At 42.2% G+C, this 27,174-nt stretch overlaps 1 protein-coding gene across 2 annotated transcripts in view; it reads right to left on the bottom strand.

Moving 5' to 3' along the window:
* Nucleotides 1-1,974: 1,974 nt before the first annotated feature.
* The window catches only part of gabbr2 (gamma-aminobutyric acid (GABA) B receptor, 2), a 194,593-nt gene continuing 169,393 nt past the window's right edge, over nucleotides 1,975-27,174 (bottom strand). Inside the window, exons 14-19 of one of the 2 annotated variants that reach the window (XM_030064382.1) lie at nucleotides 16,271-16,381; nucleotides 12,948-13,172; nucleotides 11,918-12,100; nucleotides 11,313-11,442; nucleotides 7,497-7,614; nucleotides 1,975-5,186 (exon numbers count right to left, since the gene is read on the bottom strand). In XM_030064382.1, the coding sequence (XP_029920242.1) occupies nucleotides 5,021-5,186; nucleotides 7,497-7,614; nucleotides 11,313-11,442; nucleotides 11,918-12,100; nucleotides 12,948-13,172; nucleotides 16,271-16,381 (933 nt within the window). In that variant the 3' untranslated portion in view covers nucleotides 1,975-5,020. The remainder of the gene's footprint in view (nucleotides 5,187-7,496; nucleotides 7,615-11,312; nucleotides 11,443-11,917; nucleotides 12,101-12,947; nucleotides 13,173-16,270; nucleotides 16,382-27,174) is intronic. The other variant, XM_030064383.1, reaches the window with a different exon arrangement.

Below are 27,174 nucleotides of genomic sequence, written 5' to 3'. Positions count from 1 at the left end.
TGAAGAAGTCTGCAGTCTGAATTTAGCCCAAGTAAATCCAAGAGGTTGTGGAGTGTGTTCTATTTGCAGTGGGACTGGCCTGCCACAGTCCCAGCCCGGCTTGCTCCACTTTTTCTCCGTGTGGGACAGAGTCAGGCCCCTGAGCCACCCTGTCTAGCACCGACATGCTAAATATTTGAAAGTGGGGATGGAAAAGCCAGGCTAGCATTGACAACATGACATGTGCGCACCCACACACACACAGGCAGACACACAGACACACAAAAGCAGATGCAAACACACAATCGCACTCACAACCACACACTCATCCCCGCCGTCCTGTTTGCCACTCGGTTCCTCCTAACACTTTAATTATTTATCAGCCTCGACATACAAGGCTTTTCATTACAAATTTATTCTCTCTTCGCTCTGCCTTTCTGTGTATGTGGGGTTAGCAGACAGCTCACTCAGTGCGCATGCCTTTTAATATGCCAATAAAGCAACATGAAGTGCGCTGGGTGGTGTATCACATGTGTATGCTACTCACCATTTTAACAATGTGCAGCCTTTTTTTAATGGGAGGATAAGAGAGAGAGGGAGAGGATTTTTTTGGACTCAGGAGCATGACTTGACAGCTTAAAAAACAGAGCCCTGAAAGGTCATCGAAGTGTGTGTGTGTGTGTGTGTATGTATGTATCTGTATGTGTGTCTGTTATGGCCTTACCTGCGAGACCTGGCACAACACACACAGTACACATGTAGAAAATTCCTGCTGTTGCCGCTGAGCAAACAGTTGGATGTCTCTTGTGTGCGTCTTCACAGCAGAAGAACTGACATTCATGTTTTGCAATAACATAATAAGCTATTCTTTGTGGTCTAATTTGTACTCAGAGGAGTTTAGACGGTTGCAATAATAATAGCAGACTGTCAAAAATACATTTCCAAGTGACTATTTGCGCAAAAATCAGTTATCTTAATCAGGTTTTCTGCCCATACAAAAAAATATGAGAAGATAATTTTCATGTTACTGCCGATGCCTCATTTGAAAGTGCAGATTGGGAACTGATTTCCACACCAAGCCAATCAATGTTTTAGGGGTAGACGCCGTTGTAACACGGAGAACCGCAGCGATTTAACCACTCTAGCACACCAGGGACTTTACTGTGCGTTCTCTGCAGATGAAACAAACATGGCATTATTTTCAGTCTCACTTTATTTAACGATGATGTGAAAAGTAAAGGCTGTCCATAACATTCAGACAATTAAAGAAGAACGTTATTCAAACCCCCCGTAACAACCGATGGCTCCAAAAATGTTCATGTGTTCCAAGTGTGATACTTATTTTATACAACTTTTTCATATCTATACCTCATCTGTACATAACATAGTTACAGATACTGTAAATTAAAAAATGACTTCCAAGTATCATTGATCATTGTGGTGCATTTGTGAACGTCAATATTTCCTATGTAAAAATGAGAATGTACGTAAAGATCTTTTACATATATATATGTATATATATGTATATATATATATAGTTCTCTATTTCTCTCTGGTATAAGAAAACAAGTTATTGCCCCTCTTGAACATGTTGCATTGACATTTTTTTTTTTTTTTTACCTTTTTTAAATTCTTAATTGAACTGAAAACTCCATGGGATACCACATATAAAACTGACAAAAAACAGGAACAGTATGGACCTGTGTGTCTTTCCATTTGATATATATGTCATATTCTTATATTTTTGGACATGTATGTTTCATGTTCTCCAGAAACCCTGATGATGATACAAAGATATGAATATATATAAGTTATTTTGATCTTCAAACTGAAAAAGAAAAGGTAAAAGCCAAGGACCTCTGGCAAATACAAACCATTAGCATGACGCTGTTTATTACAGGAAATTATGAGCCCTTGAACTACCACCATTGCATCTGAACAATTTTCATCAATGTTGAAGAAAAGGTTAAATAAATCAAAGAAATCAGGGCACATTTAAAAAAAAAAAAAAAAAAAAAAAAGTAGAAAAACAATACCTGATGATCTGCATTTGGCATTTCGGACTGACAATAGAAAAGTGACTCTGATTCCGCAAATGCCAGGAGTGGTTTATTAGAACTGACTTTTCACTTCGCTACTACCTTTTCTTTATTGCCCTCAGTGCCTCACGACTAATCCATGTATGTAGTTTACATGGTGGTGTTGAGAGTTTGTCCACTGAGAATCTTGGCATTGACGTGTCACTTGATCGACAGATTTAAAGAGCTTTTAAAGCCATGTTTTTGTCAGCAAAAGTAAAACTGTATTGTAGGTGACAGAATGAAACAGCAGAGTGGATTTGTCACGACAGTCGCAGAAACAGAGGTAACTCTATGTGAATTATACATTTTATTTCATGCCGTCTTGAGAAAGCCAAAATACCAAATATTCCATACATGGACACCATCATCAGGGTATCAGCAAATTGTACACAATCACATATAATGTAATATATAAAATGTGTGGTTGATTTTTCTTCTCCTGAAAGGAAAAACCAACCCTCAGACAGTGTCCTGCTCACTTGTCAAGTGACCTTGATTTTCTGGTTGGCAAAGGTGGTGGAGAAGCCGTGACTCCTTGGAGGTCTGTGCTCGGGGTTTTTGGGGAGGGGAGGAGCTCTTGCAGGAAGCCGCTCTGATATGTCCAATAGCAGTTCAATCTGAACAAGCTCCTCTCCAGCTCCTGTTCTGTGTCTTCCACTGGGCTTCCAGGTGAAGGCTGACTGACAGTATTTACTATCAGACACCAGCTTGCAAAGGAAATCCACTCTAGCTTGAGTGGAGCTGTCGCCAAGTTCTCCTACACTGTCCCATGCATTGAGGCGTTGAATGAAAATAAATCTATGACAGGTTGTACAATTTACAGATGTGTAGCCGATGTTGTAGTTTGCTGGGTCAGCGCTATTATCACCCTATTGTGTATTGTGGGTCCTGCAGGCTACAGTATAAGACAACAGGCACAGCGCTCAACAAACGCCTTAAAAACTAAAAACCAAGACACCAATGGTGAAACATATGTTTAAAAACAAACCTATTCTCTTGTTGACTCTTGTTAAAAAGTCATATTTTCGGGAGATCCTCTTGCTTGTCTCCTGTGTGAGGACAGTTTTACAAAGAAATGACGACACTATGTCGATGGCCCTTTTGCTCAGTGCAACCTTGTTGGGCCGAGTTCAACTGCACAGAATTACATTTCCATAGCAACTATGAGGTATGTTCACTGTTGCTAAGTGTGAAGCAATTTTCCATGACATTTCAATATTATATATGAGAAAAAGCCCTGTGTCTGTGCTTTATGCTCTATCATTGTGACCAGCAGTGGTGTCATTACCATCTTAGGACTGCACGCTACGGCTGGCCAAGGCTTTATTACATGAGGCTCTCATGTACTCACTGCCTTTACTTTCAGTCATGGAAATTCAGGTCAACCATTTAAAACCAAACTAGTTTGTGGAACTGGCAGACCTACATCCTCTCCAGCATCACTTCTTCGGGTTCATAGTCTTTCCTTTCATAGTCTCATGCCCTTGTCATGAGGCCCACTAGCCTTAGCTGTACTGGTTGGCTCGGAGGGCGCGGTTAGATGGGCATCTTAACAGTCTATGGAGACCACTCTGTGGGGATTAACTTTGACCAGGCCAGTCAGCAACACCTTGTCCGAACAGCACCTGAAATCATAAGGTGCTCTCTTCCATTTTAAGTGTGTCTGTGTGCATTTCTTGGCGTATTAACACACATAGAAGACAACTGTGGAACGATTCTTGTGGTGTTTTTTAGCTCTATATTCTAACATCTGCAGCCTTGGAGACCTGTTAAAAGGCATAGCATCAGTATTCTGTATATCATGCTTTTCGAGGACATATTAAGCAAGTTGTAAAATATGAAAGGCCTATGCAAAGTTTGATGTGAAATCTTTGAGGAAAAACTGGTGGTGCAAATTTAGCAAAGTGGAAAATGAGCTGTGTGCATCTTACTCCAAGTTAGCAGAATTGGCCCCCAGTGTCTTCTGACATTTTGTGACTCACAGGCTTTGATGTATCTTACTTTGTTGCCAATGAGCTAACTCATCAACACACTGCAATGGAGCATATTACACAAACCAATTTGCATCCCTTATATATATCTAATTCTTTGTAAGATGCCATTTTTAAGTTTTCATTTGAGATTTGTTACTTCCTGCCCTTATTACAAGCTCTACCCTTAATATCCCTTTAATTGTCCATTCACAGCATATACAAAGCTTACAGTACATCAAAGTCAGAAATGATGATATTTACATGTCTCCACAAGGCAGGGTGGAGGTGGGGTTTAATTGGATGAATCCTTTGTTGGGTTGTGGAAATTCCATGTTTCAACACCAGTATCCAGTCACTGAAGCAGTGAAATACTCAAGTTGGGTGACAAGCTCACACAAAGCCGAGAGTACATACATATGTACGACAAAGAAAGAACAGAAACAGACAATCCCCTCTGAAGCAGATAAGGCTACACATCAGGTCAGGGCTGGTCCACTGCTGCTCTGCTGTTGGGGCATCAGTGTGTGTGTGTGTGTGTGTGTGTGTGTGTGTGTGTGTGTGTGTGTGTGTGTGCGTGTGTGTGTGTGTGTGTGTGTATGTATGTTTATGCGTGTGTATGTGCATGTGTGCTTGAATGTGCCTGCCTCTATGCGTGTTTGACTTTGCATATGTGTATGTGCGTGGGCAAGGGAAGAAGATGAACAAGGGGACATTGCTGTGACTTATGGGAGTTTGTAAGGGGTCATCCAGTGCCCACTCTCTCTCCTCCCACCCTTTCCTGACCGAGGGTTTCAGTTCTAAAAGGGAGGGGGTGGGGTGTAGAGGTATGAAGAGTGAAACTCAGCCCCCCTCCCTCTCTCCTTCCCCTGTCCTCCTTGTTCCAGGACAAAATACGCACATACGCTGATGATATCAGTCTATTTGTTGTAGAAAAAAGAACCATGGATGTCTCCTCTGCAAAGTGCCAGGTGGGGGAGTGAATGAAGCTCACAGGCCAGAGACCATAACCCGGTAGGATGGGGGCATGTGTCTGTGTCGTGGGCTGGAACCGGGGCTGCCATTGGGGCTGGTACAACTGGCGTCAACCCCTCCTATGGAGGGTAGGTAGGCATGGTGCAGGATGGGCAGTTGCAAGGACAGTCGGCGCTGTATGCTGCAGACAGATAGAGAGAAAGTTGTAATTAAGGAGACTGCTCATAGCATGATTTATGATGAATTCTGAGGTGCTTTGAGATTTTATTTCCTTTAAAAGGTGAGTGGGCTGTTCAGTCACCTTCAGTGTTTTTTTATTTATTCACACAGTTGGAAAGCACAGATGGAGACAGAGTTGAGGGCATAGAAGATAAAGTTCTGGCAGGATGTGACCTTAGCCCAGCAGGGGCATGTGTGCCTCTAGAGGAAGTAGAGTTAACCAATTGACTACTAAGATTTTACACAATTATAATGTACTACAATGATGGAATATTGTTGCCATTACATTAATTGAAGATACTGTCATAAAATGGGACAAGAAAGAGAGAAGATGGCTCATACCTGCCCTCTAGGGATTATTCTGATTTTCTCCCACATTCTTTAGCTGTCCTACCTCCCAGACAGCACCCTCCTTCCCCCATCCTACTCCTCTCCCTCCCTACTAACCCCCTAATCCACCGTGCCTCCAGGCTTCTGGGATCGTCTGACAAAAAGAACATTTCATGCTTCCGCCTGGTGTGACAGTTCGCACCGTACCTCGCCAGTGCCACCGCCACCGCCAGCCGTTAGCAAGCCAATTACATAACCAAATGCCAGTTATGTAAAAAAAATGAAGGGGGGGGAAGTAATTGTAGCTCATTCAGTGCTAGACCTCGAAGAAATCTCTTCATTAGGTGAACTTTGAAATATTAATGGTTCTCAGGCATACAGTTATACTGACCTGTTCTGTTTGTGTTGGGAGCAAAATTGTGTTTGCTCATGACAATTTTTTGTCTAACTTTGGGGAACCACCAGATTGCTATGTTCTGCACCATTAAATTAGGAAAACACATACACGTGTGGATGATGCTCAGCCCGTGCTGTCAGAGAATAGGCTGAGCTCTTTGCTGTACCTCTAGAAAGGGTAAGATCTTACTGTCTTGTTCAAGGACACTTGAAATGGAGCTGAACTTACAACTGTTTAGTCAGCGACACATTGATCAGGTGTAGAGTGGATAGTACAGTGCAGTTTCAGTTCCTAGTTGAGAACAAATAAGATGAACAATGTTTACTTTCTCAGAACAAGTTGCACTACAATAGTTTTGTTGGGTTTTGCAAGGATGTGTAGCTCATCTATGCTATGGTCACTAGATTCCATATTAACATGTACCTGGCATATGATTTCATATTGTTCATGTTCATCTGTAACAAAAATTGTCATTCTTTCTCCCCTACTTTCTCTATACCTCTTTTCTAACTTCTTTCTATATATTTCTTTCCTTTCTCTCTTCCCTCCTTCTTTCTCCCTGCCTCTTAATCTCTTTTCCCTCCATGTGATCAAACATTCATGCGGCATGGGAATAGCTCCGAGTGTTCCTTTACTTCTGTTCTCCTCCCTGTCTATTTTCAGAGCTGCTTCCAATGCGAGCTGTAAATCACTGGTTACATAAGCCTCTGTGAGTCTCTCCTTCTTTCACTCTCTCTCTTTCTATCTCTCTCTCTCTCTCTCCCCTTTCCTATCTAAACATCCCTCTCTCTTAATCCATTGCTCGTGCCGTCGCATTCTCTCTGCCTTCCTTTCTATGTCATCACACTCGATCCTCTCCATGGTATTTTACTCCCTTGTCTGCTCTTTCTCCCGTCTCCATCACTCTGTCCCGCTATCTTGTGCATTCTCTTCCTAGTCCTAGTTAAACGAGTGTAGGAGGGAGGGCTCTTAATGATGTATGAAGCCCCCCACCCCCCATTGATGAAGTCGACATCCCTCAGCCTCGCTGCCTTATAAATAATAAGTGGATCTGTATTTGTATATGTGGATCTGTATTTGTCACACGAGGGTTTTGAGTGTTGAGACCACTATCTTTTAGGAGTTGGGACAACATACAATCAGCTGCATATCTGCTTGTGTGTATGCATGTCTACATGCGTATGTGTGTGAATGTTTGTGTGTGTGTGTGTGTGTGTCTGTGTGTGTGTGTGTGTGTGTGTTTGACCATGAGCACACATGCAGCGAGTATGCGTCCAGCATGGTGGGAGAATATACACGTAACTGGTTATATGTATGTTGATGTGCGTGGGAGAGAAAAGTGTGGGGCCTCAAAATCGGTCCATCCTTTCTCAGGGCTTGGTTGCCAGAGCAACCGCCTGAGAGCTGCTGGTGGTTGCGATACATCTGACGTCTAGTCTGATGAGAAAGCTGACAAGACAGAGTGGGAGGGAGGGTGGGGGGAGCAAGGAGGAATAGGAGAAGGTAAAAGGGTGGTAGAGATGCTGACAAAAAGGGAGATCTCACTGTTCGGGTGAGTTGATATCCTCTAGGGGACCTCTGTTTATTCTGGAAGGATCCATGGAGCCCCATTGCGCCTGAGGCTTCTGCTCCAGGTGGTTCTTCAGTATTGACTTCTCTCCGTCTGCACAAAAATACAGGGAGACATCAGGGGGAAAAAAAATGTATGTAAAAATCGATATATCTATCTCTCTATATTGATATTGATATAGATAGTAGTGAGTTGTTATAAATTGCACTCTGGCTTCGCCCATAAGTGGCACCTGAGAAGTGACTGTGAAACCTTAACAGTCATAACAGTGGTCTGAAAATATGTTAACCATGTTTTTCAACTCAACTGACAGCAAACTATTTTGTGATGTTAAAAATGGCATGTGATAGCATCACTTCTGTATTGCACAATAAGATATTTAAAGCGTGAGAAGAAAAAAAACCTGTGTGTGAGGAATTCAGCAAATGGAAAAAGGAGGCCTTTAGTGCAAGGCAGCGACAGACAGGCGGAAAGAAAGAAAAGTTTCCCCCTGCCGTGTCTCACTCACAAGAGGCAAGAGATGGTGGGGACGGAAAAAAAAAAAAAACTTCCTGACATGATTTTTGAATTCCCCTGATGTCACGGAGGGAGGTAGTCGGTGAGGATGAAACACGATCAGAATTGCAGTAAACAACCTTATCAGTTTTCCAAAATGGCACCTGGAGAATAGTGGAATGATCCTTTTTTCCTATGGATTTTCCTCCCAAGTTGTCCCAGATTTCCCACCACTCTCCATTCTGCTGACCTGATTTGCTGATCGCTGTGCTGCACTCTGTGCCCTCATTGGACATCTGAGCCCACAAAACTATTTTAGAGCAAAACCAGTTCTCCATGCTTTTTAAAAAGAGCCTGCCCTTGTACCTCTCAGAGCTGTGTTAAAAGCACAGACATACTGTAGATATTTATACACTCCATCATGCATTTAGACACGGCATATATATCCATGCATTTGAAATATCATCTTGTTTTGGAGATTAGAATATGAGGAAGGAGAATGTTGGGTGTTCAGATGTATGATTTTTGCAAGGTCACTTGGCTTTTGGGCGGCTCTGCACTGAATTGCTTGAACAAAGTGCATTGACAGTCCATACAGGTATGGTAGAGAGAACTTTGGCTCTGCATAGAAATTAACAAGGTATAAAATGCTGACAGACTTTGAATCAATGACATGATTTTCAGCCTCACAGCCTGAATCTGTGCTCTCTCATATGTGCAGTCCAGGGCTCGATGCCAGCTGGTCAGACACACAAAGCCACACCTTGTGTCTCTCCTCTGCTGGTGTGCTCCAGCTCTGCCTTGTGGTGGTACATATTCATGAGCAGAGAGAGAGACAGAGAGAAAAAGAGAGAGAGAGAGGTGGAGTGTTGCTTCTCACCCTTTGTGAGTGATTGTAATCGCTGTTGACACGGCGTCCTACTCTTATAACAGCCACTCATTCACGGCCTCCAATACATTTAGACCAGCTCTCTCATGAATACTGATGACTACAGTTAAGGGCTGGCGATGATGATGATGATGATGACTGTCAAGCATAAGCATATTGAGGTCAGGACAAGTTTATATGCTGGTGATCCTTGCAGGAGGTTTAATGACCTGTGATTATATTTCCATAATGTGTGTCAGATTGACGGTTGTGAGCAGTATCTAAAGTGCTGTATCTCTTACTCTGAACATGTGCTAAATAAACACAGCAGATTCCAGAACCAGAGCAGTTATCTTGTAAAACATTTCAGTTTCTTGAAAAAAATTGATTAATAAAAATTTTAGCAAGAAAATATGAGATCTAACCTTCTGATAGCTGCGACACAAACCTTAGAGTAGTGTCATAGCTCATTTGCTCCTAAGAAAACTTGGCCCTGACTTCTTTCTCTCTTGGTTCCCGTTTCAAAACCACAATACTATCATTATAAGGGTCCACATCATAAACTTTCCACTTTCCCGCCCCTCTGCATTTTTAAAGCCAGACAGTTTTTTGGACTAAAATGGAGGGGAGTATGATTGTGTCAGTCTCAGGCTGGTTCTGTCTATGGTCGTGAGCATTTGTCTGTGCAACAAAGAGCAAAAGAAAGAGAAATAAAAAGAAACAAAGCAACAAATAGAAAAACCGGGAGAGTGAGCAAGCGACACCTTGGTCTGCGAATGTATAATTGCCATCAGTTCATTGCATAACCATGAACTCTCACAGATGAGGAACTTCTCAAACAATTCAGACAAGCTCCGCTCCCAATCCACAGAATGAGCGCAGATGTTCTACTCTTTTACCTTCCAACACTCAGACAGATCCATTAGACACCCCTGAGAGCATCATGTGCTTGCGTGTGCGTCAGAAGTGCTGGATGTGACTGCCATATATCACCATCACCTTGTGTCTGTTATTTTGGTGACTAACAGGAGTTGATGCTGCTATATCACAGTGGGCTAGAAGTGAAACATTTCACCAATTCAGACTGATATACTGGGCTTAATATTGTCTAAGGTAAGCTGCGTTGATTCAAACAGCCTGGGATTTATGGCTAAATTGATGCAGACTTTAATCTATTGGAATAGCCCAATATGAGTGTGTATGTATGTGTATCTTTTTATTTTATCAGCTAATAATCTCATTTACTTCTTGTGTGTTTCCATACTCTTGTCTCTGCCAGTGTTGTCAGCTCAGTGATTATTCACATTGTGTGTTCGCCGACCTCTCGCTTAAAGACAGCAAACTTCCCCCTTCTTCTTCTGCACTCCTCTAATCTTTATTTTGTCAAGAATGTTGATTGATGGAGAGCAAATACACAATGCAACAAACTGCAATCCCGAGCGCTGACCCACTTTGGGTTTTATAATAAAGGAGGAAAACTAAAAAATAAATAAATAAATAAAAAAAAGTGGCAATTTGCAAAACTTGCCAAGCGGCAGTGAAAAATACTGGTAGCACTATTAATCTCATAACCCATTCTAACCCAAGAGATGCCATGTACTCGCTGTCTGACAGAGTCCCTATTTGCCCCTCATCACCTGCAGCCAGATGTAAGTAAAAGCCATTTGCACTACACTGGATTGCATTGTATTTCATCAAGACAAGGCGGAATTCAATCGTATTAAATTGTTGGCTGTTTAAAATTAGTCTTAGGCACACTTAATCATTGATTCTGGTTCGAGGAATGTATTGAATTAGTTTCAGAGGGAGAGATGCAAACCCTTGTGACATTCAAAACAGCCACCAGTAATGGCTGCAGTGGCTTGATTTCCGAGTATTTTCATGCAAATTAAGGTACAGCCATTCATTTAGAAAGGATGTTTTTTTTTTTGGTTTTTTTTTTTGTGTGATAAAGACATTATGCAATCATTAGTGGCTGAAACGCTTTTGTCTTTTGTCATTAGGCTGATCAACAGCTCAATGTCATACGCCACATCTCGAAAGTGGCGTTGGACATTCTGAAAGGTTGCCTGTGAAATATCCGCCTCACACAACCTTTTGCAGCTTATGTCTACACAGAGCACTTCTTTTTTGTAGGGCCGTTAGCACACATGATGAATGCTGACAAGTGTATTTCTCTGTTGTTGGAATATCATTCAAGTCAAACAAGGAGGAGGAAGAGGAGGAGGAGAAGAAGAAAAGAAGAACAAGAGGCAGAAGAGGAAGCAGGAGAAGCAGAGGAAGAAAGACTTGCCCAATTAATTCCAGACAGACTTTCCTTGTTTTGATTGATGCATTTTCTGCTTTATCTTATTTATATCCTCTAAACCAGGTAATGTAAACATATTTAATTTGCACTGAAGTCTTTGCGTCTGATTTAAATCCACACCTTTGCCATCGGTGAAGTTGCGTATGCTCAGGATGTTGTTGGCATCGGGGTAGTGGTTCTGTTTGATGTAGGGCGTCTTCTCTGGCGTGTCCTGTAGCTGCATGGTCACTTCCTCTAGCTCCTTGTCCAGCTTCACAAACAGAAACAAAGGAATGGATTAGTTCACTTTGATAAAACAATAAACCCATTTTGTGTAAAGGAAACTGCAAAAAAAAAAAAAAAAACTTGAGCAAATACTATGAGCAAATAGTCTAAACCACAACTATATTACACCATGTTTTGTCCATGTCTCATACCCTTTATTATTGATAATGCAAAATCCTATGAACAGAGTCACTTTCATTAACAATTAGAAATTATTTTATTAACAATGTTTTAAGGAAATTTAGAGAGTTGTGGAGATTTTTTTAATTCCCTTGAAACATCAAAAGATAACACAAAATCCCAAAACACTTCTGCAGATAAAGACCTAAAATAGAACTGGCCACAAAAGCTGGTTTTAACTAGATCTCATGCAGTTCAATGCCAGCGAATGTGCTGAGCAGAGGAAAGTGACTCCAAAGTGAAGAGAAGTACAACACAACTGTGCACTGCTCAGCCCAGACCTCTGTTATCCTCATGCGGAGGCGGTGGTTGTCGGTTTGAAGCCCATCCAGCCGTGACGTGTTGGCCTGATTAACGCTGGTGACTGAGGTGGAGGTCTTGGAGTCCTCCTTTTTCTGGTTCTGGGTGAACTTTAACCTCCGGTTCTGGGTGGCTGCATCTGGGTTGGTTCTCATAGTGATGAACTAAGGGAAGGGTTATAGGTGTCAGAGTCACATCGTAACTCGGGGATCACATTATATCGGCTAAAATAAGCTGGACAGCAGTTTAATGGACCATACTCGTGATTTTGAATGTTTGGTCCTTCTACTACAATTCACCCACATTTTACATTGAAACAAACAATTTTGCAAATCTTGTGGGTGTACTAAACATATAATCAAAATCTCCTGATTTCCCAATATGATTTTTTTTTGTTTGTTTAAACACAAACCTTATAATGTTCTGCTTCTGTGGCTAACAAAATCATTGCCATTCATAAACCATGGAACTAATAATTTGCTGTGTAAAGCAAACATTTCCTCAGGGACTATTTTCCAGAAGAGAGACCATTTTACCCACTTTCAAGTGATTCAAGTCATTAAAACACAACAGTGCTGCTGCTTTTAGGAAAACTAAGACTTCATCATTATTACAGTGATGGAATACTGGTGTGAAGAAAGTCTGAAGTCTCTGAGAGTTAATTTTCATATCATAGTGGAATGAATGGAAACCACTGACTGGATAAAAGCTAACAAATATTATACAAGAGTAGGATGGAAAATAGGATGGGGAAAGATTCACAGAAACATGAAGTATACACATTGTATATATTACAATAAACATGAAGAATCACTGGTATGGTTGTTTAAGCTTCAATTTTAGTGTAGTATCGAATGCAGACAGCCAAAGACTGGAATGCCTAATTAACACGACATTCAAGGTTACACACTCTTGATAACAACAATGCTCACACACTCACATTGTTTCCTTTTTGCTCTGGGTGACGTCACACACACACACACACACACACACACACACACACAAACTGACCTTGGGAACGAAGACCAGACAGAGCGTGATGGTGCTGCAGAAGATGATGACTAGTGCCACGATGCAGAACTGAACGTTGGGCTGGTCCCTGGTCAGAAAAGACACCGCGGCGCCGATGATGCACATGATGCCCACATTGTACACACTCATCCCTATGTACTTGCTGTCATTGAGAGCGGGGATGCTGACGTTCCTGGTCTCCCATGCCAGGAAGCAGCCAAACAACTGTCAGACAGGGAGAGAGGATGGTGGAGAGAGAAGAAAAGTGATGATGGTGTTATGGTTTCAAGTATTTTGAGGGAAGATTACAATGTCCTCTCCTCTAAAAATAACAACAACAACAACAAAATCAAACATCCAACAACTGAAAGCAGTGTTTCACTTTGGTTATGGTTTTTGTGCATTCATATCGATGCACAGTGATGACACCAGCTATCAGTGCTGCTCGTCCCAGCTATTGACATTGGAGACGCTTTTTTTCCCATTTTCGTTCTGCACAACATAAAGTCTCCATTTAAACAAGCCATTCAGACTCATGCTCAGTCTTAAGATCTTGTTTTTCTTAAAAAAAGATAGGTTTCGGTTTTTTGATGTCCATTCCCTTTATTCCAGTCACGGGCATTGTCAAGCAGTGGAAGTTACACTTCTGCCTTGATCCATCCAGTGTGCCGTACCGGAGGCGCAGAGCAAGCTCCACGACTACAGCTCAGTTCAAGTCTACAGGGCCATAACTTGTCAATCATCTTCCAGTGCAAAAACCCAACATTCTTTTCCGGCAAAGTTAATATGGCGCTACAGAAGGTTCATTTTACAAAATCGAGCAGTAAATTATAGTCACTGTTGCTAAGTTCCCTCTGTGTTAGGATAATTTGAGCAGTGGGGATACTTCCAGGTACGCCCTGGTTAGGCCTGCTGGCTTGTTGTTTATGAAGTTACTATAACGCCAATTATTAGAAGAAAAAAAAAAACTGCCAGTAGGATGATAATCCCACTTGTTTCCAGTACTAACCAACCTGTTCCTGTACCTGTTTTTAAGAGGTTGTTAAAAACCTACATGTACTTTTTATTTTAACCTCCTTTTCACCTAGACGGCTGTATTATTGTCTTTGACCCATCATTTCTATTATGCTTAGCTTTACTTTTAGTTCTCTTCTCTGGCTCAGTGAATGTATGCATGTTTAGTGGTTCTTTATTGTTTTTTGTAATTTTATTTTATATTGTTTAGCATGGATTGTGAATCACACCGTTACAATACATACATATCTAAAGTGTGCTACATATATAAAAAGGGCCTTATGATTGTTTCCAGAATTTTCTTTAATCGAGTGTCATTTTCTTGATAGTCGGATGATCTGCCTTAGTCTGTCTCCTTTCACCATTTTTATTTTTGGTCCCCAAAACAAATCCTGAAATAAGTGAACTGCGCTGGAAACAAGGGGGATTAACTCATCCCACTGACAGATTTTTAGATAAACAAGTTGTTAAGGCTGAATATGAGACAAACGACTTGTTAAGATGGATTTTTTCTTTTTTGCAGCACGTTTGAAAACCATTATGTTCTCTGTTGTTGCGTGCTCTTCAGCACTCTTTAAAAATACTGCTAGAGTATGAAAAAAGACAACAACAATGAACACCGCCTGTGGATATACATTTACATGGATTTTGGACCATTCATTCAGTCTCATCGTATCGCACTGTTACATAAAACAGTGCTTTAAGAAAGAGGGTTACTTTATAAAAAGTCAAAGGGTGATTCAAAACTTTATAATAGACTCTGAAAGAAGGGAAATTCATCTTCCTGGTTGTAAAATGTTTATTTTATTGAGAATGAGTTGTTTGTTTCCTAGAACAGTAGCCACTCCAGAGCCGCAGCAGCAGCCTGCACAGCCTGCACAGCCTGCTGAATAATTCACTGTGTGCGCTCTGAGGTTTGACTGCCTGTTTCTAAATGAGAGCTGGTGGAAATGACAAGCAGCAGAATTACAAGAGCAGTCATCAAGGATTAGCACACCTCAGGCATTTGCGTCTGTGTGCACATGTGTGACAATGTGTTAATGTACAATATGTGTGTGTGCATGTGCATTTGTGTGCCTGTGCATGTGCCTGTGTGTGTGTATATGTGTGTGCGCCATGGCTGGTATGACTCAAGCCTTAATGCGTCTCTCTGCTGCGCTGTCCCTCTTCATGGCAGATACAGACGGATAGTGATGCTCCTGCCAATCACCACATGCAAGGTTTTGCAACCCCCCATCTGCCTCCATCTTTGTTCCTGTTCCTTTTTATTTTACATCCAAACTTTTATACCTTTTTTCCCCAACATTTCCACTCTCTCCCTCCCTCTCCTTTACTTTGTCTCTTTGGTTTACGAGCCATCCTTGTTCCTTTTTGTCAGTCTGCTTGAGATGATACAGTATGTCTTTACTTCTCCCTCCCTCTGTCGTTCACCCAGCCGGCAGTGAGTGAAGTTTGCATAATTTACACTTGGCCCTGGCTCATGAAGGTATTCAAACACACTTAGTGGTGGGGAAATGGAAAGTTTTTAAGCATGTTACAGTTGCTCTAAGACCCCATGGGACACAGCTCAGACTGTGTGTCTCCTGGCGGGGTGTGTCGGCGATACACACATACACTTACAAACGCACAAACGTTCATTTTTTCACGCACATGCACATAGCAAGCTGAAGCACACACTGCAAAAAAAAAAAAAAAAAAAAAAAAAAAACGCTCCATCTTAACAAGTCATTTTCAGTCTTAAGATCTTTTACTTCTTAAAACAGTAAAAAATTAATGCTAATTAACTTGTTTCCAACATTTTCCTAAGTGAGGTGTCATTTGCTTGATACTAGTGGGCTGATCCACCTTATTCTGCCTTGTTTTACAAGATTTAACATATTCATACATGTTCCCACCAAAATTCTTTAAACAGGTGAAACTGCATGGGAACCAAGTGGGATTATCTCATCCCACTGGCAGATTTTGTTCACTTGCTTTAAAACCAAGATTTTAACACTGAGTATGAGAATAAATGACTTGTGAAGATAGAGATTCTTGCAGGGTATGGCTCCAAAGTGGACTTTTCAGGTTTAAACAAAAGCGTGGAACTGGAGCTGAATAACTAAATGTAACAATGAGAAAAAAGACACGTCGGGCCTTGCTAAGTTTGTCAGGCCACAGGAGTCAGACTGCATCTGTTGCTACAGTTGCCACTGTTGCTTGAAGCCTTGTGTGCTTACAGTATGTGCATATTAGAGTGCAAGTGTGTATTTATGCGTGTGTGTCCAAACTATGAGTACATGGTGAAACTTTTTATTCTCTCCTCTCACCATGAGCAGTCCCTTGTAGGCATAGACAATTCCCAGCCAAATGGTCATGTGGGTGTTCTCACAGTGCTCCAAGAAGGGACGGATGGCGATGTCTCGGCCTTGGGGGTCCGCCTGTGGACGAACACACACACACACACACACACACACACACACATACACACACACACACACACACACATACACACACACATGCACACAGAGACAGGGAAGAGGAAGAGAGCTGAGAACAAAAACCAAGAGGGAAAAAAACACCAAACAGCAGGCAAAGATGTAAGTACTCTTCACAGCTTTGGACAAACAAACAGATAAGTTAGCAAATAATCAGAGGCGACAGACAAAAGAGACTGCAAATCTGCAGCATTTATATCTCATATTATATGTGTGCAGTTAAAAGCAACTATTTCCCCTTGAGGAACAATAAACCCAGAGAGGAAAGCCGCTGCCAGAGCTGAAAATGGAGGAAATCATTAGAAAGCCTACAATTTGTTTCCACGCTAATTTTCTCTGTGCAGGTGTTCTAATTTCACATTCATCCATTGTGGGCGAAGGCTCGAAGGGACAAAGGCACACTGATAGTTTCAGATCGGTCGTCCGCTTCTGGTTTGAATGAACGGTGTCAGTGATCAGACATCCAGGTGTATAATCAAACTGTGTCCAACCGCAGCCCGCGGGCTTCTTCAAAGTCAGCTGAAGTTAGATTAATCCTAGCTTAGGACGCTAATGGCCACAACTAATGAAGCTTATTCATTAACGTGATTTACACCTCCTCCTCGCTTTCTTTCTGCCTTCGTCTCCATCATTCTGTCTCTCCATCCTGGTCTCCATCTCTGCCTTTCTTTTCATTTCCACTTTTTTCCCGGCTCACAGTCGGTGACACAGATGACTTACAGGCCAAATTAGCACCTGGGGTAGATATTAATGTGATGGAAACATGTCACCTCTCCTTCTTTTCCGTCTCTTTTAGGCTGGGCTTTCAAACAGATTAACACAAGCGTTGGAGAGGTGTGCATATCTTTGGCTGTGGTATACCGATATACCGTGATTGCCATTATCAACCTTTATTTAAATCACTTGAAAGTTATGGATAAATTGTGCAAAAAAATAAATAAATAAATAAATAAAAAAATACTAGAAAATACTAAATACAAATTGTCCAATAGATGCTTGTATGCAAGAATTTGCATCTACAGGATGCATTATATTTAAAATGCATGAAATTCAATTCATGGGGAAATTAGAGCTTTGGCTCCTGTGACATTCAGGGTCACAGCCCAAATGTTGGAGGTTTCCTCCAGGTGTAGAAAGGGATGATGAATGAGGAAGGACAACTGGGCGAATGAAGGAGGATGAGGAAGGGTGGAGAGAGGGAAGATGAGAGTAAAATGTTAGCTTTGGTTCTGTCCTCTCATAAACTACACAGACTGTGTAGCCTAGTTTTATCTGCCCCATTTAGCTGCAACTTTCAACAGGCCTGCTGTCGCCTTCAGGCCTACACACACACACACACACACACACACACACACGAACGTACACGCCCACGCACACGCTCTAACCCATCGCTGTAGGTGCTGCACAATATCTTTTCCGCAAGCCATTTTAACCCCCATATTCTCCATTTCACCTACATTAATGAAAATTGCAGCTATTCATTCCTGCTTTTCTCTATGACCTTGATGCTTTTACATTAATGCTTTTTATAGGGTGATATAACTTTAACGGGAAATGGGAACTTTATAAGCTGAACTGATTCAGCAACAGAAAAGAACAGAAGAGGGCCTGTACTGTATCATCACTGAAGATTATTGAGCCATTGTGTTACAGTAGAGTTTTTAAACTACAATGCCTTTTGCGCTCTACGGCTTCATTTTCTCTGTGCCTCTGACTTTGAACACAGATTTCACACAGCATTTCCCATCTAGCTCTCCCTCTTTCAACAATCAAAAAGTCTGCAAAGGGATGCACTTGCAGGTATCGCCTCACAAGCAATTTCCAAAGGTGATTGTGTCGCCCAAATTCAACCCCTTCGCTGGAACCCGCAGAACACAAACTCTCCTGCAGATTCAACTTTTCCGGCACCGATAAGACTTTTGAAACCCCTGATGTCTTAAAACAGAAACACATTAAAGCAAGAGGACTGCTTCGGTGGCACTGAGTTCACACACTTTGTCAAAGCACTCTTGTAACCCCTTGTGAGAGTTCCCGTGGCAACCATGTGTCTCGTCATCTCTGAGATTATTCCGGGATGGCGTTTGTTAACTTGAGGTGAAGGATTGAGTAGAACGGGGTTTCTGCCTTAAAAGCCATTGAGGAGGTGGAAACACAGGGAAAGTGGGGCAGGAGATGACGCACAGAGAGGCTATTTTTACAAGGAACCACAATTAGTTGACAAGGGAGAGGGGAGGCATTCTGTAAGTACTGGAACTCAACGATGAACATTTCATCTTACAGCTACAATATTTAACTTTTTTCATGAAAAAGCAGTGACTTATTTCCAATCTAATTCTGAATCTTAGGCTGAACAAGAAACAATCCACCCATCTGCTGTGCATGATCACCCTAGTTTGGCCCATTCTGGCCCCAGTGCTCGAGCGTGGCCGGTGGCAGGAAATCTTTTCGGGGCACAGGAAACAGCACGTCTTACATTCCAAGTAAATATCAAGAGAATTACACTGCAGTCTATGGCCTATTTTGGATTGCTGTCTGTTCTGTGTAGCATGCCAGTTGCAGCTCCACAGGGCTCAGCCTTCAGCTGTCCTCTGTTACTGCACAAGTTATGGAGTGTCGATTTTCAGACCAAGTAGTTTACCAAACTAATATAAACTAACATACAAACTGAAATACATTCTCAGTGTAAATGTACCAAACTGGTTACCCCACAATGCATGTGTTTGCATCCAAAACCATCTGGGACACGCTCAGATCTTTCCAGCTCTGCTCTTCTTCAAGCTTTCCAGCACAAATTAGATCCTCACCATTTATATGCTTTGGCTCACCAGACAGGAAACTTCTTATTCAAACAACAATATTATAAAAGTCACACTTTTTTCCCCAAATTATTTGTTCATACAAAACACACATTCTGCATCAGCGCTCTTTGAATACTCACAGCTCCACACTGGCAAACTTGGGCCACCAACAACAAAATGATAAGACAAAGTGAGGAATAGTGCTTATTAGGGCCAAGCCTCTATCACAGCAAAGCAGACGTGAGCTCTCGCCTTTTGGAGGGAAGCTGTCTGGGGAGTTGCCAGGCAACAAGGCTGTGGGCGGCAAGCGGCCCCAAAGCGGTGGTGACAGCAGTAAAAGCACCGGTTCACTGTCATTTTTCACAGCATTAGACCTCTAACGGGATTGCTCTTGGAGGGCTGCAGCAGGCCCGGCAGGGGCAGATTGTCTACAGAGAGATGGGGCAAGATGAGGCAATGGAGGGAGTGATGGGGAGGAAGGGAAAAAGAAAATGGAGGGTGAGATGAAAAGAAGAGAGGAAGCAAATTCAAGGGAGGGAAGAATAGATGGAACAGAGGATGTAGAAAGGCATGGGAGGAGGAAGGCAAGGTAGGATAGATAGAAGGCAGAAAGGAAAGAAAAGGAATGCTGCGCGACTGCATCTTCTCAGAAGGCTCAGAAAAGGAAAACGAGAGGAAAGTTGGCTTTTTCGCCAGACAGATACAGATATAGGAACAGTGAGAGAGAGAGAGAGAGAGAGAGAGAGAGAGAGAGAGAGAGAGGAGGGAGGACGAAATTGAGGAGATAACAGGAGAGCGATGGGGAGAGGGAATGGATACTGGAAAAGATGCAGAGAGATAGAAAGGTAGAAAGCACAGACAGACCAACAAGTGAGAGAGGAAATGGAGAGCTCACTCATTGTCACCTGCAGCTATTTCACACAGAGGTGTGTGTGTGTGTGTGTGTGTGTGTGTGTGTGTGTGTGTGTGTGAGCATATGGGCCTGTGGGTGTGCGGGTTGACACATTTTCTTGGTGGAATGTGGGCACACAAAATGTGACTGACCTTGTGTGTATGTTAGTGATTGTTTGCATGTGTTTGTGTGTGTGTGTGTGTGTGTGTGTGTGTGTGTGTGTGTGTGTGTGTAACTGTGTGTGTGTGTGTGTATGAATGTGTGTGTACGGATGAGCTATCAGGCAGCCACTGACAGAAACACTCCATCACTCACGCTGGCAATTACAACAGAGGAGACTCCACCATAGTGAGGAAGAGGGAGAAAGAATGAGGGGGAGAGAGATAAGGAGAAAGAGTGGAGCTTTGGACTTTGTGGCAACAATTTATGTCAGTGTGGTATTTCTAAAAAGTGGAGAAAATGACTGCGATGAAAAATGACGGAGGGAAAGCCACAGAGAAAAGTGCAGAGGAAGAGAAAACGTAAATCAATGTTATGAAAATAGATCTTCTTCAATAACTTTTTGTCCTCAGGGGGGAACATAAAAGTTTACCATACGTCATAAGGCACCGGATAAAAATTACTCTATTCCAACAGGATTAAGTCATTTACATTTATGTAGGCTGTGGATATTTGAAACCTCTGTCAAAATAATTAGCAATGTCGTATGTTATATATTTAATAATAATGCTAAAAACTGACTTTGTGATTGGTGCCATCTTGAACATCAATACTTTGAGATGAAAGGTCCACTGAAGCCTTCAGAAAAAGCAGAGCGGGTCAGTGGGTGGCATCAATTTTTTTGCCAATGCCCTGGGTACCAGCCCTGCCACCTGTTTGCCTGGGCACAGAGACAGGGACCGGCACACTGAAACTGTTTTTTCTGATTGAGATGTCACACAGACACACACTTCCTACTTTTGCACCAACTGTTCTTAGACTAATATTGCCTGCATTTATCATGTGCCACGTTAAGCCTGTCTCTGCTATTTTAGGAGTCAATTATCTTCAACCTGGGACTTACTTTCCTAGTTTTTATTATCATATCAATTGATGCCCTTCCTTACTTCACTTTACAGATTTACATATCTCCAATCCACCAGCGGTGCTGTTGTCAGTGTACACAGACAGGGTCAAAGCAATCTCAAACAGTCAAAGCCAAAGAGTGGACATGTCCTTTCAACACAATAATGCACACTGCAGTGAGACATTGTGATAGTAAATATTTTATTTTAGCTATCCAGAGCCAGTTAGTAAGTAGGCCATTCAAGTATTCTGATGCTGCATTCATGTCTTATCAGTTTTTCTGTGAATACAAACTGACAGCTAGGATTTTTTTGTATGTCAGCCTGCTGATGGTAGTTACAAGTATATGGATGCGGTGAGAAAATCTACCTATTTCAGTAGGTATTAAAAATTACAATGACCTGCTATATTCACACACAATCGACAGCACTTAAGAAAAGGAGAAAAAAAAATTCTGTTGTTTATTTGCCGTTGATTTTAAATTCTTGAAAATAACAACATTCATGATAAGATGACTGAGGTAAAAAAAAAAAAAAAAAAAAAAAAAATTGTGACCAATGACATATCATGACAAAGTTGTGTTGCTAAAAGTGCTTAGGAAATCATAAAGAACATACACTGCATGCTAGTATCTCACTTTGTCATGACTGTAATTTTTGTTTGATAATCTTGAGGACTATAGAGAGCAGGAAAAGAGAGCAAAAGTATTAAGAACTGAGAAATGTGTGACAACGGTGGAGAGATTTGCAGAATGAACGATTGTATAGAGAATGGCAGAAAAGCCGGGATGAGAGACAGGGAGTGAGGCAGATGGAGAAAAAAAAAATCAGAGCATAGAGGGCAAAGAGATGGGAAGATGAAAGGCATCCTGAAGCCATAGTAATTTGCGCGAAATTATATGAAAAGCAGCAGCGCACCGTTTTCATAAGCCCTCTATGAAACTCTGCAGTAATAGCCGTTAGGCAAACAGATAGGGAGAAATGCTTAGTGGGTAATTAGCTCAGCCGGTCAGACAGTGAGGTTGATGCCTGTGATGCCAAAACTACAGATTTCATACCCATTTAGGTGAGTTACTTGTCAATAACGAAAAGTGTAGTTTGACCAAGTGTACAGGCGCTATCAAACAAGTAGATACCGAATCATGACACAAACGTTGGCCTTAGCTCTGCCTGTTCTCTCAGCCCTATGGTTCCTAAGTCCTGTGTTCCCTCAACCCCATGTTCCCTCAGCTCTGTGTTCCCTTAGTCCTATGGTTTTTAAGTCCTGAGTTCCCTCAGTCCCATGTTCCCCTCAGTTCTATGTTCCATGATCCCTACATGTTCCCTCAGTCCTGGGGTTCCTACTTCCTATGTTTTCCCTTGCCTCTGTGTGTTCCTTCTGTCCCATGTTCTCTCAACTCTACGTTTCCTCATCCCTATATGCTCCCTTGCTCCTATGGTGCCTAAGTCCTGTCTTCCCTCAGCTCTATGTTCTCTCAGCCCCAGGTTCCCTAAACTCTATGTTCCCTCAGCTCTATGTTCCCTCAGCCCCCTGTTCCCTCAGCTCTATGTTCTCTCAGCTTTATGTTCTCTCAGCTCCATGTTACCTCAGCTCCATGTTTCCTCAGCTCTATGTTCCCCTCAACTCTGTGTTCCCTCAGCTCTATGTTCCCTCAGCTCTATGTTCCCTCAGCTCTATGTTCCCTCAGCTCTGTGTTCCCTCAGCTCTATGTTCCCTCAGCTCTGTGTTCTCTCAGCTCTATGTTCCCTCAGCTCTGTGTTCCCTCAGCTCTGTGTTCCCTCACCTCTATGTTCCCTCAGCTCTATGTTCCCTCAGCTCTGTGTTCCCTCAGCTCTGTGTTCCCTCAGCTCTATGTTCCCTCAGCTCTATGTTCCCCTCAGCTCTGTGTTCCCTCAGCTCTGTGTTCTCTCAGCTCTATGTTCCCTCAGCTCTATGTTGTCTCAGCTCTATGTTCTCTCAGCTCTATGTTCCCCTCAGCTCTATGTTCTCTCAGCTCTATGTTCCCCTCAGCTCTATGTTCCCCTCAGCTCTATGTTCCCCTCAGCTCTGTGTTCTCTCAGCTCTATGTTCTCTCAGCTCTATGTTCTCTCAGCTCTATGTTCCCCTCAGCTCTATGTTCCCTTCAGCTCTATGTTCCCCTCAGCTCTGTGTTCTCTCAGCTCTATGTTCCCTCAGCTCTATGTTGTCTCAGCTCTGTGTTCTCTCAGCTCTGTGTTCTCTCAGCTCTATGTTGTCTCAGCTCTATGTTATCTCAGCTCTGTTTTCTCTCAGCTCTATGTTCCCTCAGCTCTGTTCTCTCAGCTCTATGTTATCTCAGCTCTATGTTCTCCTCAGCAGCATGTGCGCCCTTAGTCCTATGTCATGGTTCCTAATCCTGTATTCCCACAGCTCTATGTTCCCTGAACTCATTTAAAATGGTTTAAACTCTTTACCAAAAGTGTGTATTTGTCAGGTAAATCAATTAGGTGTAGTGAGAGATACAATATGATTGTTTGCCAAAAAAGCTAATATTTTACTGACGTGTTTATATGAGTTGGTGCATAGTTATGACCACTTATTAACTGTAACCCTAACAGAACATAGGGCTGAGAAAACATAGTGCTCAGTGAATGTAGAGGCTATTTTAGATGGGGATTCATTTTCTTAGAGACCGAGGAAGCACTGGGCCAGGGCAACACTGGACTGATCCAGCCAAACCTTAAATTTTTCATCACTGTTTCAATTTTTGCCCAAATCCATATGCATATTTTGCTAGGTTGAGCTGCTAGCATTAGGCTTAGGGAGAGCATGTGTGCATAAGTTTTGGGAGGGAACTTTACTCAACCAATAACACAATCATGAAACATGTGAGGGAAATAGTGGATGGGGAAATGCTGTAGAGAGAGATATGGAGGGAGAAATAGGGGAGGGAGAGAAAGAGCCAAGGAGGGAGGGAGGTGTGCCCCCGGCCGAGGCTGACCTACATGCAGTGGGGCCAGGGTGGCAGGGCAGGAAGACGCCCCTGGCGGTCCACGCCATGTGGGTCTCAGCCATTCCACTTCACACTGGAACACTGTGTGCGTGCACCATCTAACTGTACATGTGCATTTGTGCCTATGTGAGAGAACATGTGTGTGTTTTACTGTAGTGTCCTAGTCATGTTGGATGGCTGACTAGAATTTTCCACTCCAGTGCATCTTCACAGATATTATTCTGGCTCACTTAAGAAAGAGTCAGAGAGAAAGAGAGAGAGAGAGAGAGAGAGAGAGAGAGAGAGAGAGAGAGAGAGAGAGAGAGAGAGAGAGAGAGAGAGAGAGAAAGGAGTAATATATATTAATTGCAATGTTTTCTCACCTCCAAACAGAACCACCTCCTGATCGTTCAGTCTTTCCTTGACTGCAGACTCTCCTCTCACAATAGAGCTTCCTGCCTTTTTAGGATACTGTCCTATACTGTTCTTTTCCCGTTCTCCACTCACAATGAGATAATTACCTCTCCATCTGAGAATGTCTGTCAGTATTTGAATATCTGTGCTCTGCCCGTCTTGGTTGGGCACGCACACTTTTTGCTCCTTTTCCCATTCAAGCCTGTAATCCCTTTTGAAAACTAATCCTTCTGCTACAACTCAGTTCTGATGACCAACCATAACATCAAGTGTACCACTAAACAAATGTGGCGGGAACATAAAGAAGTAAGTGTGTAAGTGGATGTTTGTTGTGACTCCCCTTCCCTCGTTGAGAGGCATAATGATTTTTTTTTTCTTTTTAACAAACATCTAATACCATTTACTCAAGATAACTGGTTTGACTCTTCTGATCCACTCAACACCCTTATGGGCAACATCCTACACTTCATGAAGGGAAGTTAAGAGGTCTTTAAGGGTCAGTTTTCTGCATTTATTTTCTATTGACTGGAGTTAAGATATGTAGAAACCTGTGCCTTGGCAAGTTTATGAGAAATGAATTTTAAATCCTGTAATACCCTTTGAGTGTTTGCTTTAGTATATCAGCAGAGCTTAGTTAGCAGGTTTATGCTGCATTCAGGTGCTCCTCTTCAACTCGTAATGTCACAAAAATGTCACTTGGCCAATTCCAGTGACACTGTCCACTGAAACATCTTTAGTTCACTATGGCTTACTTACTAATCTGGTCACTGCTACGCACATGATGATGGAAAAAGCCCCATTGCATGGATATTATGCACCACTGACCTGGTGCATTGGACATCAGGACTGCTTGTTACAAGCTGTTCACATGTGTCGAGGTGATACATCACAACTCGCAAACTCTGGCATCATGGACATTACCCAAGTTTACCGCTTGTGTTTATCACTTTATCTGACGTTTGAGTTTAAAATTTCAAGTCGTAAAAATTTCTGAATTTACGAGTTGATGAGATCCACCCGATTGCACCATTATTCTGATCGGACCGTTAAACTGGTTTTAGTGTGCCAGGTAAGAGCAATCAGTCATAAATAAAATGATATTAGTAAGAACCAGTGCAACACACGGCTGAGTGAATTCTGGCAGGTTATGTTTTGGGGATGTCCTGTTTCCATGATAAGGGTAAAAGGTGGAGAAATACAAAATCCTTTTCTCTTTCTTGGGGATTGTTAGTAACGCAGCTTCAAAAGAAGACACTTCAAAGTGGCATAGCGGAACAGATGAAACTACCCTTTCCTCACACTCTCATGCACACATACACATGCACACACACATTGGGATGGAAACATGCAGATAGGCACACACACAGGCACACTCACTGATTCACTTACATATGCACACACACACACAAACACACACACACAAAGTTACAGTGTAATGACACACACAAATAAACAAAACTACGATATAATGAGATGCACACAGTGAGATCAGCACACACACATACATAAGCACACACACGGGTGCTGCTCCCTGGGCTCCAGCAGGGAGCTGCCTTAACTGATTTATTAAGAGCTAAACGCGTCATTAGTGCAAGCGGCTAACCCTGAACATTGGGCCCATTAGAATATGCAAATGCTGTGGTATAGCCTGGCAGTCTGTCATACTGTGGGCTGGGGCTTTTGTTGTCATAGGCTCCAAATGCTTTTATTGCTGCTATTCTTTAATGTAACACCCTGTCATAACGCTAGCTTTCATCAGAGCGCCCATCTGTACGCTGCTTGGCTTAGGGGTAACTGTAAGTGCCTTATGTCATTTCACTGCAGGGGGTGCAGTGGTGTAGCAGCAGTTAAGGAGATGGGTATGCTGTGCATTTGTGCCTAAGGAGTTGGTGTACTACTGGGGAGGAGGTTCTATTATTTTAAGAGGTACAGTAGCAGTGTGCTACAGAGAGTTTAATTCTTGTGAGAAGATCTACTGCAGTGAAAATAGGTGGGTTTACTAGTACAGTGGTTTTCAAAGTGGGGTCTGGGGTCCACCGGAGGTTTCTGAGGGGCTTCCAGGGCATCCACAGCAAAATGAGGAATAGTTTATTTTCACTATAATTTAATTTAACAGATAACACTGTGGTACAAAAAGTATATGAGTTATGATTGTAGCCTTATGTTTTGACCCCACCACTGGGAATCCATTTGTCAAATGTTGAACTATGGCATCTGAACAATTTAATAGTTACCACAAACCAAAATATCATGTCTTATCAGGGTGTCTAGGGCAAAATCATCTCAGATGGGGGTTGATGCAGCAAAATAAAGTGAACATGGGGGGGTTGGGAAGATGAAAATGTTTCAAAGTGTTTGTGACATTTGTGATGCTATGATTTATTTGTCAGTAAAAATATGGCTGATATGTGGATACACTGTATTTTCCTTAAACACAAAAAGAAGCATGCATGTCTCTGAGGTGAAAATGCAAGCACAGAATAAGGTGAGCTATGACATTAAAGGATTATAATTATTTTCCCTTTCCCTGCTTGGATTAATAATACAGAGTATGCTATATTTATTTGCTTAACTAGTAATAGAGAGCACAAGCTGATACTGGTCCATGTTTCCTACT

Source organism: Myripristis murdjan, chromosome 11 (genome assembly GCF_902150065.1).
Source record: "Myripristis murdjan chromosome 11, fMyrMur1.1, whole genome shotgun sequence".
Lineage (NCBI taxonomy): Eukaryota > Metazoa > Chordata > Actinopteri > Holocentriformes > Holocentridae > Myripristis > Myripristis murdjan.
This window is presented reverse-complemented; position numbering and strand designations above follow the sequence as displayed.